Here is a 19,443-nt window from a genome sequence, read left to right on the forward strand (position 1 = left end):
CACAACAACCTGATGTAGTGTTATCAAAAATACAAAACGGCTCCAAACTCCGGCGCCCAGTTTAGGTGAACCATTTAATTAGTGAAAATCTCATTTCTCCTTTACTTTAAAACCTATGTGTGTACATTCTTTTAAGGAGGCAAGTAGGAAGAGACCAAGAGTATACAGCATCAAAATTTTTTATTAAGCTAGTTTTACCAGAAATTATCTTATTATGATTTTAAATTTGTCGACATATATCTTTAGAACACAACAGTTGATTGACATATTTCCACCTAATTCCGACGAAAATTTAAAATGTTTTGTATGTAACGTAGCTGTATCGGACATACATACCAGGGCATAGGCATTGTACACCATATTGTTCTTACTTACACGAGAATGAAAGGAGCGCTTCGGATATAGATTTCTCTCACACTTTAATTTATTGATATGTTTTAAGTTTGCGTCATTGGTTAAAAACTGTTACTATGTTATTAGAAAACATCATTTTCTCTCACATTTCATACGCCACAGCTGTTTTGATATCGATGTCACAATAACAACATGCATTTGCTACCGAGATGAACTTTTATAAGAAATGCTCTACAGGAAGGGCATACGAATTGTGCTGGCTATCCACTGAATGGTAGTAAGAGGCAACCTTGGAGTATTTTCCTTCTAAACGAATTTTCTTCTTCCTAATGTCTCCCCTTACTATGCCTTACATTTGGCATTTAGTTGACCGTTCGCGCCGATGATGAAGGATTTGAGTTATGTCCCCTGGTCAAGAAATAGCAGTCTATAAAAATAGTTGTTATTTTGGCTTAACGGTCAGTATTTTAGGAGTAAGACGACTGATTTGCCTGTTGTTAGTATAATGCTACGGGGTGAGGTTTCCGCTGCTGATGCATGTCTTCGGCAGAATGCTTCATTGAGGCACGTGCGCACGCACTCACGCACACATACATGCGCTTCACGCATGCATCTCGCACACAAGGACCGACTTTAGCTGATATTAGGACGTTAAACAATACTTAACTAAATTAAACTTTTCTAAGAAAGGTAGTTTCTCCATTGTGTCGACAGAACGATATCAATTCACGACATTAGAGTTTGATATTTTATTCTATATATATATCTACCCTCGGTTTGGGATATGTATGTCTGTATCGCACTGTGATGACCCTTGACCTGATATGACGGTGATAGTTGTTTGCGTAAATATAACCATGCGCGTGATTTAACAGCCGAATTGACAAAAATGTTGTTTGTTGTGTTGGTAAATTAAAGGAAGACAGCTTTGTTATTCACAAAAATAATTCTTATTTTTTGTACCTGGCTGTCGATTCCTAGAAATATCAGCATGATAAAGAATAGAGTTGACCACACGGGAGCTGCAGGCATGAGGGACACGGCTTTAGGGTAGGCAATGAACGCCAATCCGGGACCTGCAAGAAAGTACAAAGTTCATTGCTTGTATCATTACGAAATGAATTACATTTAACATGGTATTTAAGGATTATGAATATATTTGAAATACATTTAGTAATTGCAAGCATTGTGATATAGGGTTTTTAACTATAAAATTACATGGCTGCAGTCTCAGACGGTCAACAGCACTGTGCCATATTGTTCATATGGACAAGAGTAATTTATCTATTTAGCCAATAGGAAAAAGTGTTTCATGCCGGAAATGGGTTGTCAAAAGTCAATAAAATCAAAGAACAATTACACGTCAATGTTTTTTTCGAGATCCTCTGGTTTTTCCGTCATTCTGTAGAATAATTCGGGAATCAAGCATGGCTTGACGTCGAATTCATATAACGGCGGAAATTCCTAATAAATTCCGAAAGGCTGTTGTCGACAATGGGAACTAGAAGTCATAGATAAAACCATTTATTTATGTACCCATAAAACACTACTGTTCCGAACAACTAAAACAGACCATTCAAATATATCAATAACAGAAAATCACATTAAACAGGTTTATCAGGTGGTATGCAACACAGGGATTTGGCACGATTTTCAAATCCAGTACATATATGTGTGTATTAATTATGGACCGTGTGTCGGGAAATCGTGTCAAGTCCCTGTGGCATTTAACACACGGACTTTGTAATAATATTCCCAACCCACGAACCATATATATGTATTATAATGCACATATATATGAAGAGTGTGTTGTTTTTTCGTGCCAAGTCCCTGTGATACATTTCTGTTCGAACCATAGTAAAGTATATCACACTCACCAGACGACGCTACTTTATCTACAGTCGTGTCCTGAAGGAACGCCATGTGTCCGAGAATGGTAAAGATCAGGAACCCCGCGAAGATACTGGTCCCGGAGTTTATCAGAGCAAATATTGTAACGTCCCTGTAAATAAGCGAAATCACATCTTAAAATACAGTCCAAAATTTTTATTTTCTTGTCTGGAATAAAAAAAACATTTAGAATACATCTATAAAAATCATGGATGACCAATTAATTATCGTATCAGTGACTTGAGTGGTCATCTACATGGTCCCAGTTTGATTTCTGAAATAGAAAAACGTCTACGAAACAAGAGATCCCAAAGGGATCATGGCGCCCACCATTGAATGATCTTTATTGTAACTATGCAAGACTGATATATTCTTTCTTTTTCTCATATCACCATTTCTCTTAACTATTTTGAAAGCAATTGGAACCTGCATGTTCATAGCAAATCTGAGAAAAAACTATCAAGAACTTAATTCTGTGAAATAATGACTGACATTAATCAATTCTAATATGGCGATTTGTTTCTCTGATCAATCTCATAATCAAATGAGCATACAAACGGAGTGACGGGAACCTACACATAACGTTTCAGAAATATCCTCAATATTCTCAGGAAATAGCGATAAAAATCTTAAACTGCCAAAATCCAATAAGGCTGCTTGTCAGCCATACTATTTTTCCGGATAGGTCTCAAAAGTGAACGGCCATAAATAAGAATCAAGATGAACCTATCAATGATGTTTGCGAAATATCCTTCCAGTATTTCTCAAAAATAGCAATTCGTTTTAGGGACGGACGACGGACGACAGAGGATGGACTAGATAAACTTATGATGATGATGGCGGCGGGTGAAAAAGTACATTAAAATTTCAACGGGTACTGCCTTTTATGTTAGGAAACTAACAATGATTTTATACTAGTAACGTGGAATATTCAGATAAAAGGGAATGTGAACCTATTAAGATATCTATATGAGAAAATATCAAGTTAGAAATAGTATGGAAACAACTGTGTTCTACAATACGATAAATATCGCGAGCAAGCATGTAAGCTACACAATACAGTGCCTGTAAGAGTTATGATGAAATTTGTTGTAGCTGCCCAGAGCAGTCAGAGCTCCGATTCCTATGGAATAGGACCACATGATTTGTGTCGAGGCGTCGACCCAAACCTGCAAAATAAATGTGAAATAGCTATGATGACCCCCTCGGGGGTTACAGTGCCCTTTAAGGGCTGCATCCGGCAAATGTTTGTTCGTGTTGCTTTTTTTTCCAATCCTGCAGTATGAGATGAGAATCTATTGAATTCTGCAATCCATTCAGTTTGTTATGTTTGGTTCTCATAACAGTTTAACTGAAGAGAAAATTATGTATTTATTTACATATCTATCGTGGTATAGAACTATATTACATATGAAAGTATTATGTATGGTGATAATACCTTAGATTTAGAATCAAACGAGGCTATCTGTAAACATGTTCCAAAATTGTTGATAGCGAAAGATTTATATAAGAACGTGTAATGTTCAATATACATGTTAAATATTCATAATATCATCTTCCAGCCCGTTATCTTATTATCTTTATTCACTTACAAGTATTTTTCTTTCTTACAATATATCTCTCCCTCTTCCTTTTCTTTTTCTCCTCTGTTTAAGATACTAAGATAGAATAATTATATGTTGTTTATTATTAGCCCATTTTTAATTTTCCATACGTATAGTTTTACTATATTACTGAGAGGACATTGACAAGTTGTGATAACTTTCGTCCAATCCTTTTGTGTATTATTTGCAACAAAATTGATCTAAATTCAAAATATATCTTCGTGTATAAGAATATGAAAACAAAATCTAAAATACATGGAGAAAGCCATAAAAATACAGGCTTTTCGTTAATGTAGTTTGAAAATAAAATCTACAAAAAAGTGGAACTTCAATAACAGATAACACACTTACGATCCACAAATACTCGTATCAATGTTTTTTTACCTGTCCCAATTTTTAGTATGGTAAGTTTAAAGAAACATCTACAAAGTTCACTGAATTTTTTGTACCCTCCCTCCAAGAAAATTAACACAACGAAATAAATCCGTCAGGTCAATTAAAACACCGAGTCAGCAAGGGTCCAGAATGGTGACAATAAATCCCCCATAATCATCAAAACGACATCTTTCCAAACTGCTTAAGTTGACGTTTGACATTTTGAAAGCAAAATATACATTTCACATTTACTATGATGTAACTCCTGTGTCCTTCCACCTCCATATTTCCTGGGCTAACAGAAGAGTAAATACTTGTGCAATCTCCATTTGTTTGTTTTGAGTTATTTTATATCAAAACTACCTCCACCAACAAGAGCTAGGGTCATAGACAGAGACCTACTTTTGACCACATAACCACAGGTGAAGATCCCAGGTGAGGGGTTCGATACTCCCATTTGGGTGCGGCTTGTTTTCCTTAAGAAGCTGAAAAACATATTCTTAATCCTAATTGCCCTGGATGGAATGCGACAGGCCTCCCCAATGTTGAACAGTAAGGTAGCCACTTTCTACTACAAGAAGTCCCTACCTCAAATTAAAACTAGCTGTTCAGGGGGTGAGTAAATGTTTTGACGGACACACAGACAATCAAAGTGATTACGATAGGGCACCAGTATCTTAGATACGGGGTCCTAATAAAGGGATAACATGCGGGCATTCTGTATACATTAAAGATATGTGTAACTGTTCATTCATTTCCAAACAAATAGCGAATTTCACAAAACGGCTTATTTTTGAAATTTAGATTAAAATCTTAGGATCTACGATATTCATGTATAAAAATGATGCACAGTTTTCAAAGAAACACTGCAAGATTGAACAAATGAATAAAAAACACAATGCAATATTTTTTCATGAACTTTATCGTAATTGACGAGATATTGACAATAATTTTAGCCGAATGAAATTCGAAGCTAATTGATCATGCAGTGATGATATCCCAGAAGCCATAGCCATCGTGTGTATACGTAGTGTTGGGACAGTTCAAAGATGGCGGCTGATCAAGTGACTCGGAGAGGAGCTCTCAAATTAGTTGAATTATTTTCTTTCTATGACTTTTAAGTCCCTTAAAGGAGCATAGCGTCGATTTGTAAGATATCAGAGTGGTGCAATCTGCCAAAATGTGAGCGTAAATCTGTGATGTTTAACAAAAAGTTGACGAAAAACCGTGATTGGAAATCGAATCGAAGTTGCCTGTGATCATTGCCGTGAAACAGGCTCAAAACAGCTATATATAAGTTCAGATATAGGTGTTGCTTAGCTTCTAAAGATTAATTGCTAATTACACTGGCTGTAATATATAGTACATTTTGTATATATAAGTAGAAATATGCTATTTCGCAACATGACCTAAATTTGAATCTGTCCGGTTTGGACACTTTACGATTTACTATTCTGAACGGTTGGGTTTGATAGAGACTGTCTTGTGTAAATTACTTGTCTCTTATACGATTGGGATGTCGGCGATACGTGAATAAGATCTTAAGATGTTTTTAATCTTACATATTTACGGAGTACTTATTGACACCACAGACATTTCTGTAATTACTTCACCCGCTTACACAATACTTCTTCACACTGTCATGACGCCGAACCATATACTTGGTTTCGCTTACAGCCCGAAATCTTCAACGTTTTACAACGCAAACAAGAAGACTAGTCTGCTACACAGCAGTCATCATCGTTGTAGAGAACACACTTCGTTGACACAGTGTTTTAAAATGGCGCATACTAAAGGTTAGGATATAATGCAATACAGTATGTATATTTGGGTTACAAAATTTGTTCTCTGCATGATGTTCTTATTTAATTTTCTGAACAGAGGATGTCGGTTAAATTATAATTCTCCTCACTGCACTTGATAAAGATAATTGGATGTATTACATAATACAAGATGTTATAATAGCTACATCTATTTATTGCAGAGCAACGTGTATTAACAATAGCTGTAAAGGATACAAGCAAAACCTATTTTTCTTGAAGAAATATGTCTATCATGAGCAAGTTAGCGTGAAGTAAGATGTACATGACTGGATCATCGTGAATTAAATGTATGTATTTGCAGTTATTGGTTTTATTTCTGTATCTTATATTTCCTCTCAAATGACACGAATGTTAGATATATATTTATGTTGGTGTTGATGGTATCTGCTACGAATGAATAATTCCATACATTCTGCTGTGGAAAACAACTAGGTACAGTGTGTGAAAAAAAGATATAGCAACAAAATCAGACTCAACACTCAAAATCCACACAAAGGAATGCGAGAAATATCGAAGTTTAGGATTGTGTCCTAGGGTAGGATTGTAATATCGAAGTTTAGGATTGTGTCCTAGGGTAGGAGTGTAATATCGGAGTCTAGGATTGTGTCCTAGGGTAGGATTGTAATATCGAAGTTTAGGATTGTGTCCTAGGGTATGAGTGTAATATCGGAGTTTAGGATTGTGCCCTATGGTAGGATTGTAATATCGGAGTTTAGGATTGTGCCCTATGGTAGGAGTGTGATATCAGAGTTTAGGATTGTGTCCTAGGGTAGGAGTGTAATATCGGAGTCTAGGATTGTGTCCTAGGGTAGGAGTGTGATATCAGAGTTTAGGATTGTGTCCTAGGGTAGGAGTGTAATATCGGAGATTAGGATTGTGTCCAAGGGTAGAAGTGTAATATCGGAGTTTAGGATTGTGCCCTATGGTAGGATTGTAATATCGGAGTTTAGGATTGTGTCCTATGGTAGGAGTGTAATATCGGAGTTTAGGATTGTGTCCTATGGTAGGATTGTAATATCGGAGTTTAGGATTGTGTCCAAGGGTAGGAGTGTAATATCGGAGTTTAGGATTAGTTCCTAGGGTAGGAGTGTAATATCGAAGTTTAGGATTGTGTCCTATGGTAGGAGTGTAATATCGGAGTTCCGGATTGTGTCCTATGGTAGGAGTGTGATATCGGAGTTTAGGATTGTGTCCTAGGGTAGGAGTGTAATATCGGAGTTCCGGATTGTGTCCTAGGGTAGAAGTGTAATATCGGAGTTTAGGATTGTGCCCTATGGTAGGATTGTAATATCGGAGTTTAGGATTATGTCCAAGGGTAGGAGTGTAATGTAGGAGTTTAGGATTGTGCGCTAGGGTAGACGTATAATATCGGAGATTAGGATTGTGCCCTATGGTAGGAGTGTAATATCGGAGTGTAGGATTGTGTCCTAGGGTAGGAGTGTAATATCGGAGTTTAGGATTGTGTCCTATGGTAGGATTGTAATATCGGAGTTTAGGATTATGTCCAAGGGTAGGAGTGTAATGTAGGAGTTTAGGATTAGTTCCTAGGGTAGGAGTGTAATATCGGAGTTTAGGATTGTGTCCTATGGTAGGATTGTAATATCGGAGTTTAGGATTATGTCCAAGGGTAGGAGTGTAATGTAGGAGTTTAGGATTGTGCTCTAGGGTAGGATTGTAATATCGGAGTTTAGGATTATGTCCAAGGGTAGGAGTGTATCATTTTTTTTATTCAGATTGATCAAAGGGCTGGAATGTAGTATTGGAATTAATGATGGACCTTTTGATGATTGTATTATTAGTATGCGAATTTTGACTTCGGATTTCGAACCAACCTTATGACATGTACATGATTGAAGAGTTATGTAACATGACCTTCGAATAGAGTTAATAGATCAAAAGATGAGCTAATCAACAGGTACGTAAATACTTGCCCCGACGTCTGAAAGTTTTGCTATGTCTGGTTTGAGATAGTAGATAACCCCATCGATAGCGCCATCTAGCGTAGAATTCCGTATGAGAAGGGCCGTCATAAAGAAGTACGGGGCTGTCGCCGTTACGTACATCACCTGTCGGATATCAATTATAATCAGTAACACTCATTCATAGGATACCGATTTCCACTTAATCATAATCTTTATTTCAAAAGTACAACACACTTGGAAGAGTTCACTAGATGTCGATTTTAACATGAAATGTAACATGAATGAAACACAAATGAGAAGAGGCATATTGCAATCGTCGACATCCAAAAAGACGATGAGATTCAACGAGAGACGACGACACTAAAACAAAGAAACAGATACAGTGCAGACCGTAGGAATGAACACAAAGTCACCATGTGCCGGTGTTTGATTTTCTATTCAAGGGGTAAATCACAGCGACCGATCACCCTAAATCCCTATCAGGGATCATGAAAACGGCGTCATCGCGATCCCCGGTGGTAATGTGTTCATCAAAATCCGCGGTGATCGTTTCTCCGCGAAACATCAAAGCAATTTGTCCGCCGCGAATCCTGATGATGCAGCCCCGGAGGGCCACGATTACATTCAGCCCTCGGTTTTACCTGTGGTGGTGTGGCTCTCAGTTGACCATTATCGACCCTTATCGTTGTACGTGTACCGATTTTTTTACCGCTAGCAGTCGAGACGATTGGTAGATTTTGTGACTTACATGCAAGTGTCCTATCCCTAATGTAAGACTCGAATTCGAAGTGATACGGTTCTCCGTGACGATCATGGGTATAACTAAATAAAAAAAACATCTGGATACCGTATAGTGAGTCTACGAAATTCCCTTAACGTCTCAATTGCTGCTGTTGATAAATGATGTGGTTTAAATGATCTGCAATTCAATACTTGTATATAGGCCTATGCATTTAATCACTACTGATTTAGCTGACCTGTTTATAGATGGCGCTTTGTGCATGACCTCAGATGCCATGACCTCGGAGAGGCCACATAAGGGGCTCGTTATTTAGTGAAAGATCTCGGACTTATTTTTACGTGATCTAGCGAAGTCCTTAATTGCATAATTTAGTCATCACATATATCTGAAGTATATAGCTACTAAGATGTCTGTTTGAGAAATTGATCCATATACGTGTACGACCTGTGACGGATGAGAAGACGATAAACATTGATAAGATCATTACTTGTCCTCGCGGGGACATAATGTATGTTTTTGGTTTCGTAATTGTTTGAAGAAAACCAAATTTTATCCTGAATACTATAGCTTATAATTATTTCGTCTGACTTTTTGTAGCGGGTTTCATACATAGACTGTACAATTATTTAAACATTTCGTAGTTTAAATACACGACTTAAAGACGTTGTGTGTTTTCTTACTATCATTATTTATGTTGATATATATGCTACTTGCAGTTTACAGGGACGATTCCGGGATGGCTAATAGCATAGACATACACTTGGGCGCATTCAAATTACCTGTAGATATAGAAATCCATGCTCATATTTTCCAAACTATATATATAGTAGTTAATCAACTTCATTATTTCATTAACAGCCAAATTGTCACAGCAAAATCATTATGCGAGGTCTCTTTTTTTCTATTACATGCATGATTGGAATCTATGTGTGTATACTATAAATTTTGTGTATATTGTTAAATGGAAATTGTCAAATAAATATTGTTTGAAATACATAGACTACAGAATGATGTGTATGTATAGTCTGATGTGCCCTCTTTATTGTGAGAAAACAATACATTGGTGTATGTAATAAAGAAATCTATAAAATACATTTTAACATATTTCAATTAATTATAAGCATAACATGGGAATCTTTCCCGTCCCTTTTATTTTGGAAGCAAAACAAAATAACGTACTAACAATACAGACGTCACCATTACGATCAAGACCTAACGTCCAAACAATGTGAACTATTTCGTCCTTTCTCTATCTACAGACCAGTCTATTTTACGTCCAACGAAGCCTGATGATAGATCATGTAATTTGAAATTGTCCATTGAACTGGTAGGTAACAAAGGAGTTCCAGAAGAAAATATTTACCTTCTGTGAAGAGAATGTCGGAGAAGAGTATATAATAGATATATTATATCATTATCGTGGTTTTGTTTTACCGCAATCATTGAAAATTCGCTAGGAAATCATATATTCCAAATCGTTACCGTTTAAAACCAAATGAAATCAAACTGAATGATCTATTAAACGGTCATACTTATAAATGAGTTATAAATGGTGTATCATTATTTTCTAGAAAAAAATCTCTATATCGCGTAATATAATCATAATTGAAGTTAGTGAAAGCGATATAGATTAATTCTCTATACACAGAACAATTACATGCCGTGTAATTACCGTTATAGAAATGTTTTCACCAACTGTTAACACCTGTCAATCACATATCTTAATTACAATAGAGAGTATACCTGTTTCGCAATGACCCCATCGGACCCCTATGGTTTTTTTTACCTGAGGGGAGTATATGTTGTTATCCAGAAGGATGTTAGGCTGTAGTTGGTCCATGTCTACTACCTGTATCTCAAATCTTACCGTAGGATTTTTTTTTTAAATAAATAAATGAAATTACACGTTTTAAATCGCAACAATTAGTGTTCGTGTATTATCTCAATAATTAATAACAAATACACGGGATAACAGCTACCGTAATTATTTAAGTAAATATAAACTAAATATTGTGAAATTATACCCTTATGTTTTGGGCGACACTCTCATAAATCCTAGCGTAAGACTTTTTTTACAGAGAATTAATTAGACAATAGATTGCTGGGATACCTGCATCGAATGGGGTGGACAGTTTACCTGATGACACACCATAATCAGGCACAGCCTACTATAGCTCCGCCCACATACTCTCAGATTTGTTGCCACATGTGTGATTGACATGTCTAGATGATTTTTACAAAGGACATCGTCGAAGTTTTAATCGTTTGCTGATGTCACTGCACGTTAATGAAATTAATGTAAAGGCTATAAACAGACATATAGATTCGCTTGTTACCGTACATGTACATTGATTGATATATTTAATCAGAAGACAGTTACCTGTACAATAGCAAACTCGTAGAGACTCGGCAAAAATCAGACACCGCAGATCGTCGACCGCAGTGCAATTTAATTAGGGTGCATGTGATTATTTATTTATTACCATATTTCGTTCAATTAACGCATTAAAATCAGACACATTGTTGACTTGAACATTACAATAAGCAGACATCTGTCTCCGGCCGTATCTTCATCTGTGTACCATTGTCGTGGTCATTTATTTGCTACATAAAATACTGTGTTATCGAACATAAACATAATATGTCGTTACTAAAACCAAAGACATATTATATGTCTCTGCTAAAACATATATATCATATGTGGCATAAAACTTAGTTGTTGCTAGCCACATCGTCATTCACAATATAAAAGTGGTACGCATTCAGATATTTTCATTTACATTTATAACGTACCCTCATGTGAGCCCACAGGCGCTTGCATAGAAAATATTACTTTCAATTTTTGTTTGATATGACAGTGGTATGTTTAATCTGTTAGCGCCTGTGGTAGGACTGTGATCTAAAGTTTTCTGACTGCAGTTCAAAGGAACCTTGCAACTTACCTGTGATAAACGGTGACGAGTACACAACTAAATTCACACATGTTCCTAATAATTTGATAGTTGTGTAATTGTCTGCAGCTAATTTCAGGTATCAAACGTCATTTTTTTCAGCGGTATTATCAAGCAGTTAAAGTAACCATTTAGGAACACAAAATGTCAAACTTTTCAGGAAAATCAAAACCGAGAATAATATGCATAGAAAGAAAAAAAATACTGGGAGAAAGATCCTATGGTCGGTTAATTTATGTATATGTCTGTGATATTTAAATAAGACACACTAAAAAATACCGAAGACGAGTTTAAAGTTCTTTATTCGAGGTACGGACAAAAAGTTTTCAGATTGTAAATACCAAGTATACATCATGTATGTATATTTACTATATCTTCATCCAATACACACACATGTATGAATACGTGTGCCTGTTCACTCGTCTATACATATACAACACGTATCATTCAAAAGCAACTTAATCCAAAATGCTCAATTTTTTATACTCTCTTCTTTATCACATTTTTGAATTGAATATTCTTGTATTTTGTACCATCATGTGACTATGTTATTATTCATTGTTTTGTTAATTTTACGGGAGAAGTCGTTTATAAGTTGGTAAAATTTGCTGACTAATCCCTTTGTCATTTCTGTATATCAATAAAATATGTTTTAACTTAAACTACAACACGTGTACAGTGGACCCGCGATAATCCGGACGCCGATAGTCCGGACAACTCACAGTCCGGACGGAAATGCACGGGAACGGATTTCCGTAACGTTATTTGTACTCACGAGTCCGGAAATTTGGATTCCGATTCCGGAAGCCCATTTTGGGAACGGAGCGTACTTTTCATTAGTAAATTTCCCTCAATAATCCGGACGATTTCTTCACCACGAGGAGAAAAAAATGTCGGGGCAAGTCACCCGTGTCGACAGCTGTACAGACTATCACTTGACACTGTGCGTAGTCATAGCGACCGCTGCTAGGTCATAGCCCCGGGTGTTTACCTGTGTTACAATGTGTAGCTTTTGTTTTTATAACGGTACATTGCTTTTTCTCTACGACCTAAATGTTACAGTATTAAAGGATTTTATAGTATAGCCTGGTCTTGCTTTTATCAACTTGACGTACAATATCTATGATAGTTATTTTACAGACGGCAACTTTTATAGGAACACATATTGCTATTTCGTAGTTAGCAAGAATTTATGCACAAACATACAGTGCGTGATACGATAATTAATCAATCTCAAATACATGTAATAAATTTATGATCGGTAATTAACATCATTAACGCTTGTATTGGGTAAACACGGATATCGGCTTGTAACACCGTTACGTGAAACTCATTGAAAGATGCATGCTATTAATTACATACACATTTACGTATTAAGCAGTGATCACAAGAACTGGGTTGATTACACACAAATTAGTCAATAGTCGTCTGATACTTAATTAATTATGTAAGCGTCACATTGTTAAGTGAATACGGGTTTAATAATTATCGGACATCTTGGGTAGTTCTCGCTAGTGTCCCGTACTTTTAAATAGATAGCTTGGGGTTTCTGGTACGTAAAAATCATTAAAAAAAAACATGGACTGATGGTAAGTTGTAAAATCCGGATCTTTTATTGTATACATATATACCCTTACACATAGTGATATGTGATTATATGCATGCATATAACAATTAATTTACTATTTACATCATAAACAATATCCTATCATAGATTTGTGCTGGAATTGCACATACAGACAATTCAACTACTAATAAAAGTAATACAACATATGTATGAGAAACATTATATGACTATACATAATTATTGGTTATTAAGCCATTCTAATTTTCTCTTCCTTGCAAATTTAATATATTTAGCAAGATTTGAGATATAACTTCTATTATTTCTTGTTAACAGCTCTATTAATTTGAACATGCTAGGTTTTCATACAATTATGAGATTTAATGCATTTCTTTCGTAATTAATACAAATAAGGACAATTTAAGATGAGATGAAATTGAATGGAGTGAAAATAGCCTTCATAGCGTAATTGACTTAATTACGTGGTGGTCTTAAAGTGTACCCGTAACGATTTGCTATTTCAAGTTTAAATGTGATTTAGGATGAAACTAAAAATGCTGAAAGGTCGACTTTCACAGCGACTTTAGTTTTAGAGTAATTACGATTTTTCTCGAACCCAGAGCCGTTGACTACGTTTCGGTGACCTCTGACCTGTGACGTCAGAGGTTTAATGGGATCAGAGCCGTCATATAGGAAATATATATAGAAACAAACGTGAACACGTGCCTGCAATTAATGCGAATGAGACAACAATAATGAAAGTACTGAATAAACTTTTTGACTTATATTTGTGAGTTAGTTAATAACAAATGTTACCGAAACCAGGGGCATATAATTTTCTATTATAACGTGCCATATACAACATGTAACATCTTATTAATTTTCTATTATACCGGGCCAAATACAACGTGTATCATCTTACTCATTTTCTAATATAACAGGTCGTATATAACATGTAAAATTTGAATAATTTTCTATTTTAACGGGTCGCTGTAACATGTATGGCATTTGAATAATGGGTCGTTTACAACGACTTACATCATATAGCCTTTATTATGAGGGCATTTCCGGGTTGTTACATACCAATATTGATTTCGGTTATAATACTTCTAGTAATAGAAATTTAAAATACAATTCATACACGATGTGAAATAAAAGTTTTTATTAGCCAAAACAGCAATAGATATGTTGCAAATACACTTGAAGATACCGTTATTTGTGATTTTCGGAAAGATTCATAGAGTAAATTTTCAACAACGTGGGTTTATGAATGAGGTAACTTAGGTTAATCATTCTATAGACAAACCTTTAAGATACATTTTTTTCGCTTGAAAGGAAAACGAAACCCACTGAATTCCAAAAATAATATGTTTGATTTCAACAACTTAAAAATGCCTTCCCTATAGTAACACGCAATTCTTAATAAAATTCAAGCTCAATTTACGTACAACATGTAAAAGTATATCTTCGGAACTTTTTTGAAGTACATAGAAACCAAACGCGAGAACTCACAAGAATTATCGGCGTGTGCCGATTAGAACACCAGACACCTGTAGTGCAGTGACAGGTGTGACGAGCTTGTGGACCATAATTTCACACTTGGTAATTGTTTAGCGGTTATACTAAGCCACTCAATTCGTAATTCTCCGAACATGTTTCTAATCTTCTAAAGTCCTGTTTTAAGTGAAGATATGACTTGTGACACACGAATGGAAAGTAAAACCACAATGATCTCGATCATTTCACAATAATGACACAATAACAAAAAAAAAAATTTAATGATAATAAAAAATAAATAAATAAAATTTGAAAAATTCATACACGAAAATTATTGCGAGTTAATAAGTTTTAGTATTAATTATGATTAATCACGATGAACTAAATTGTATGTTTTCTATATATATATATAAAACGGAGCGAAAATGATGGTTTTAATAAGAACCTATACTATGTACCTGTACATAAAGTATCAATTATATTATAATTGTTGCGAATCACTTTTATTTAATTTCACTGACAACGATCATATAAAAATTATATCTTTCTCAAGAATGTAATCGTCCGTTATCCCCGAGACCATGACATGTAAAATACCATCGGGATAAAATCTGTATATGTAGAAGTTTGTTGCAGGCTCCAACACTGGTATTCATACGTGAGAGATTTAGTCTATTGTAGATCATGATGATTATAATATATTACTTTCTGAATTAAGTGTTCTTCATGACTTGAAGCGGGTTTTGTATAGAATATAATGCTTAGATTTTATCTCGGCACTCGGCCAACCGATTTTGATGTGGTTCGCGACATCATTCATTGGTTTTTACAAAAAAATAACATGTTTGAATATCGTTTTTTTGTTCTTGGTACATTTTAACACCGAGTTTCACCACGTCAGCATTTGAACACCAAGAACTTTAACTCTGTACATGTACCACTTGTGATATATACTGAAATGACTAAAGTTTTATATACATGTATGACTAAAAAAAAAACCCACATTTTATGTTAAATATTTTATTAGAAAATGTTTTTAGATAATGCAATGAACTTTCAAAATACATGTCAAATACAATTGATGTAATTCATATATATTCATAAATATATATGATCTCTAGCAATATAGTCTTTGGAAAAAACATTTGATTGTGTCACATGGATTCTAAAATAAAGAAATGCTTTAACAGCTTAATATTTAAATCACACGCTTCAGAAAAAAATATACGTTGAAATTTTATTGTTATCACATGAAATAATCAGCAAATATGTTTTTTATCTTCTAAAAACCACCGTACTGTCTTCTTAAATAATGTTAAATAAATATAATGTTTATTATCAAAAATACCAAAGAAACTGTTGATGTAATACCATGTACTGACTTTCGTATGCGTGAAGTATCACTATCGAAATGGAGATCATTTACAAATCGTGTGCTTTTAACATGCATCTTATTGCCGTACTCAACAAGACAAACACCGTAACATGAATTAAATAACTTCCACAATTCCAATGATCGATGGTAAAATTATGGATTGATATACATGTATTTAACTCGTTATGGTCATAAACGTGATAAAACTAACTTTCTGATAGCAAAACTTTAAAAGAATAGTTATCATTTATTTGAAAATATATTTATCTGTAAAAGATTGATGCATAGTAATAACAAGACATTTCGTAACTGTCTTGTAAATCTTACCTGTGCACGGAGAATGACTTGTCAATCATTCTTATCAACCAATGAAATACGCGCAAAGCCTTTCCGCGGCGTTTGATTGACAGCAACAATGCTCACTGAGGTGTGACGAACTTCAGTGTCATCTGCTTTGTATAAGGTGACTTGTCAATCTAACCGATGAAATTCGTACAAGTATTAAGATTTTATAAAAATCATTGAAATCACATTTTTGATAGAAACAGTAACCATAAAATAGGCCAGAGTGAAAAAAAAAAAATACTCAGTGACATGATATTAATGTGAAGACATGAAACTGCCGGTACATTTAACACCCATATTATATGGATGCCCTAAGATACGATATATTGCAGGTTTTTGACTATGCAACCAGTATCATTACACATAATTAGTGTTATTCCCACTTTTGATCAGTTTCATAGGTGGAATTAGCCAGAGTTTCTATTGGCCTCGTCTGGCACACTACGATATGAAAACGTGGAATTCTCCGACAGCTGACAATAAAATCGGGAATGACATAACACTTACATATATGGATAAATGAGATAGTTATTTACCCCAGTATACCCATTTAGTCCCATCTAGGTGTTTTATTCAGTCCTTATAGACCCTCGCTTTACGCTAGTCAATATTTCATTCTGGATTCGACGCCATGTTGCTAACTATACATTGTAGGTCGCGGTCGGCCTAATTACCTAACCATGTGCGATGATACAACTTTTATTTCTATAGATTTTACCGCTTATAATTAAGAAATTATGAATTTTTGAATTTAATATAACAGGTTTTGTGAAATAATAAGCTTAGTTTTCTTGATTCAAACTACTTAAGAAGAAAAACACAATAAATTATATATGGTCTTTTCGGTCCATTGCGTTCCGATTCGGGTTGTTAGCTTACAAAATGGCAGGTCAACAGCGTGAAATTTTGACTAGCGTAAAGCAAGGGTCTATACTGACGGAATAAAACACCTAGGTGGGACTAAATGGGTGATCTGGGGTAAATAAATATCTCATTTATCCATATTGGTAAGATACGTGCGATTTCACACCGGTTTTATTGTATTTACACCTTATATCTTAGCGACACCAAACGGTGACGGCACATTCAATGTTTTCATATAGTAGGCTAGTGCGTTCTGGCCCTACACCAGAAATGTATGCAAATTATATCCTTACTTGGATTAAAGTTGTTTGAAATGATAAATGATCATCACACAGTGATTCTTAGATCTACTACTCAAGAAATTACTTCCATCAAATCTACTTTCTTTTACCTGTCAGCGACACACAGCGGAATTTTTACAGTTCTTTATATATCTAAATATACTAGACATTATCTATGTCCCCTCTAGACTACGACTAGTGACAAAAAAAATCATCATATTTTCAAGCTAAGTAAAACTGATGTTTAATTCTACGGCATTTATAAGAGATGGAAACAATTAAAACCAATGGCAAATGGTTATACCGTACGTCCCTGGTCACATCGATCATAGCGTTGATGGGTGTCAGTTATATACATGTAATTACTCCATACCGATTCATATTACAGGTAAATTTTATCGCATGAGTCGGCACCGATGAGTCCTGCTGATCCTCTGTGATCCTCTGTGGTCCTCAGTGTCTCGATCGCGGAGGTTCACCGCGGCACGCTTGGTCACCGCGATCTTTGATGATTTAACCCCGGTGATCGATCGGCATAATTGGTCTATCACCAGGAAACACGGTGATTATTTCTCCATGTACACTCGTCACCATAAATCGCGGGGAAAGGGTAAAAGTATTAAAAGCTACGGTCCTTACTGTAGCAGTCACGTGACTACGGTCACCTGATCAACTGACCGGATTTGACGCTTTTATCAGGGCAGCATTAAGGTCTTGAGGTGTTTTTTTCCAATGTATACACATAATTGGAGGGGCAACATAAATTTCCAATGTCAAGTATACCTTACCGGATATGACGCACCCGCGTTACCGGAAGAGGTATACTTACCTTACCGGAAGCGATGTACTCACCTTACCAGACGATCGTATTCCTTTACAGATGCACACGTAAACGATAACCCAGGCCAAAAGGAGACACAAAGCCAGATCCCATTTGATTGTCCCCATGTTCTCGATCCCGTCCGATAAACCTAACACTTTCCTTCTGTTAGACAGGAATGTCATGGAGGTTTAAGGAATATGGCCGTGATTTGCATACCGACCAAATAGTTAAAAATAATTTCAAACATAATTAATGCGTAAGATTTGCATAAACTTCTATAAAATCGTGGTGTTTTAGATAATGCTATACAATCGATTTATTTGTCGCTTGAAGCGAAAATAGAATAATCCAATAAAATATATGTTAAATGGGCTATTTAACTAATCAGCTTATTAGCCTTATAATTGGAATGCTTAAGTCTGGTAAACTTTCAAAATGTTAAAATATTTATACTTACTCCCAGAACTCATTGACGGGATCGACTCTGATCAGTGGAATCCCTGTGACATTGGCTGTGGAATTTGTTCCGGCGTTGTACTGTTTGGCGAGGTTGACACCTGTCACATTGACAACAGTCTTGTTGACAGTAGTGAAGTCGTAGCAGTGTTCCGTATTCCACTCGTGGCCACACGACTTCCAGGGAAGCTCGGAGGTGAAGGAGGAAAACACGTAGTACAGGGCCCAGCAGATGATCACGTTATAATAACAGTTGAGATAGAATGTTACTGTAGTCGTAACGCCGCCAATACCTGTAAATCACGTGATAGTAATAGTTGAGATAAATGTCACGTGAAAGTAACAGTTGAGATAAATGTCACGTGAAAGTAACATTTGAGATAAATGTCACGTGATGATAACAGGTGGTGTAGAATGTTACTGTAGTCGTTACACCGCCAATACCTGTAAATCACGTGATCGTCACAGTTGAGATAAATGTCACGTGATAGTAACAGTTGAGATAAATGTCACGTGAAAGTAACATTTGAGATAAATGTCACGTGATGATAACAGGTGGGGTAGAATGTTACTGTAG

General features: G+C 35.6%; 1 protein-coding gene across 1 annotated transcript; it reads right to left on the minus strand.

Moving 5' to 3' along the window:
• Positions 1-1,317: 1,317 nt before the first annotated feature.
• Positions 1,318-19,159, minus strand: LOC117321105 (sodium- and chloride-dependent GABA transporter 3-like; the record flags this gene model as incomplete). Its single annotated transcript, XM_033875577.1, has 6 exons — positions 1,318-1,430; positions 2,232-2,356; positions 3,310-3,413; positions 7,978-8,112; positions 18,440-18,572; positions 18,868-19,159. Coding segments are annotated over 6 exons (902 nt in total), but the record flags the coding sequence as incomplete, so codon positions are not given.
• Positions 19,160-19,443: the final 284 nt, after the last annotated feature.

The sequence above is a fragment of the Pecten maximus genome, unplaced genomic scaffold (genome assembly GCF_902652985.1).
Source record: "Pecten maximus unplaced genomic scaffold, xPecMax1.1, whole genome shotgun sequence".
In the NCBI taxonomy this organism is placed as follows: Eukaryota; Metazoa; Mollusca; class Bivalvia; order Pectinida; family Pectinidae; genus Pecten; species Pecten maximus.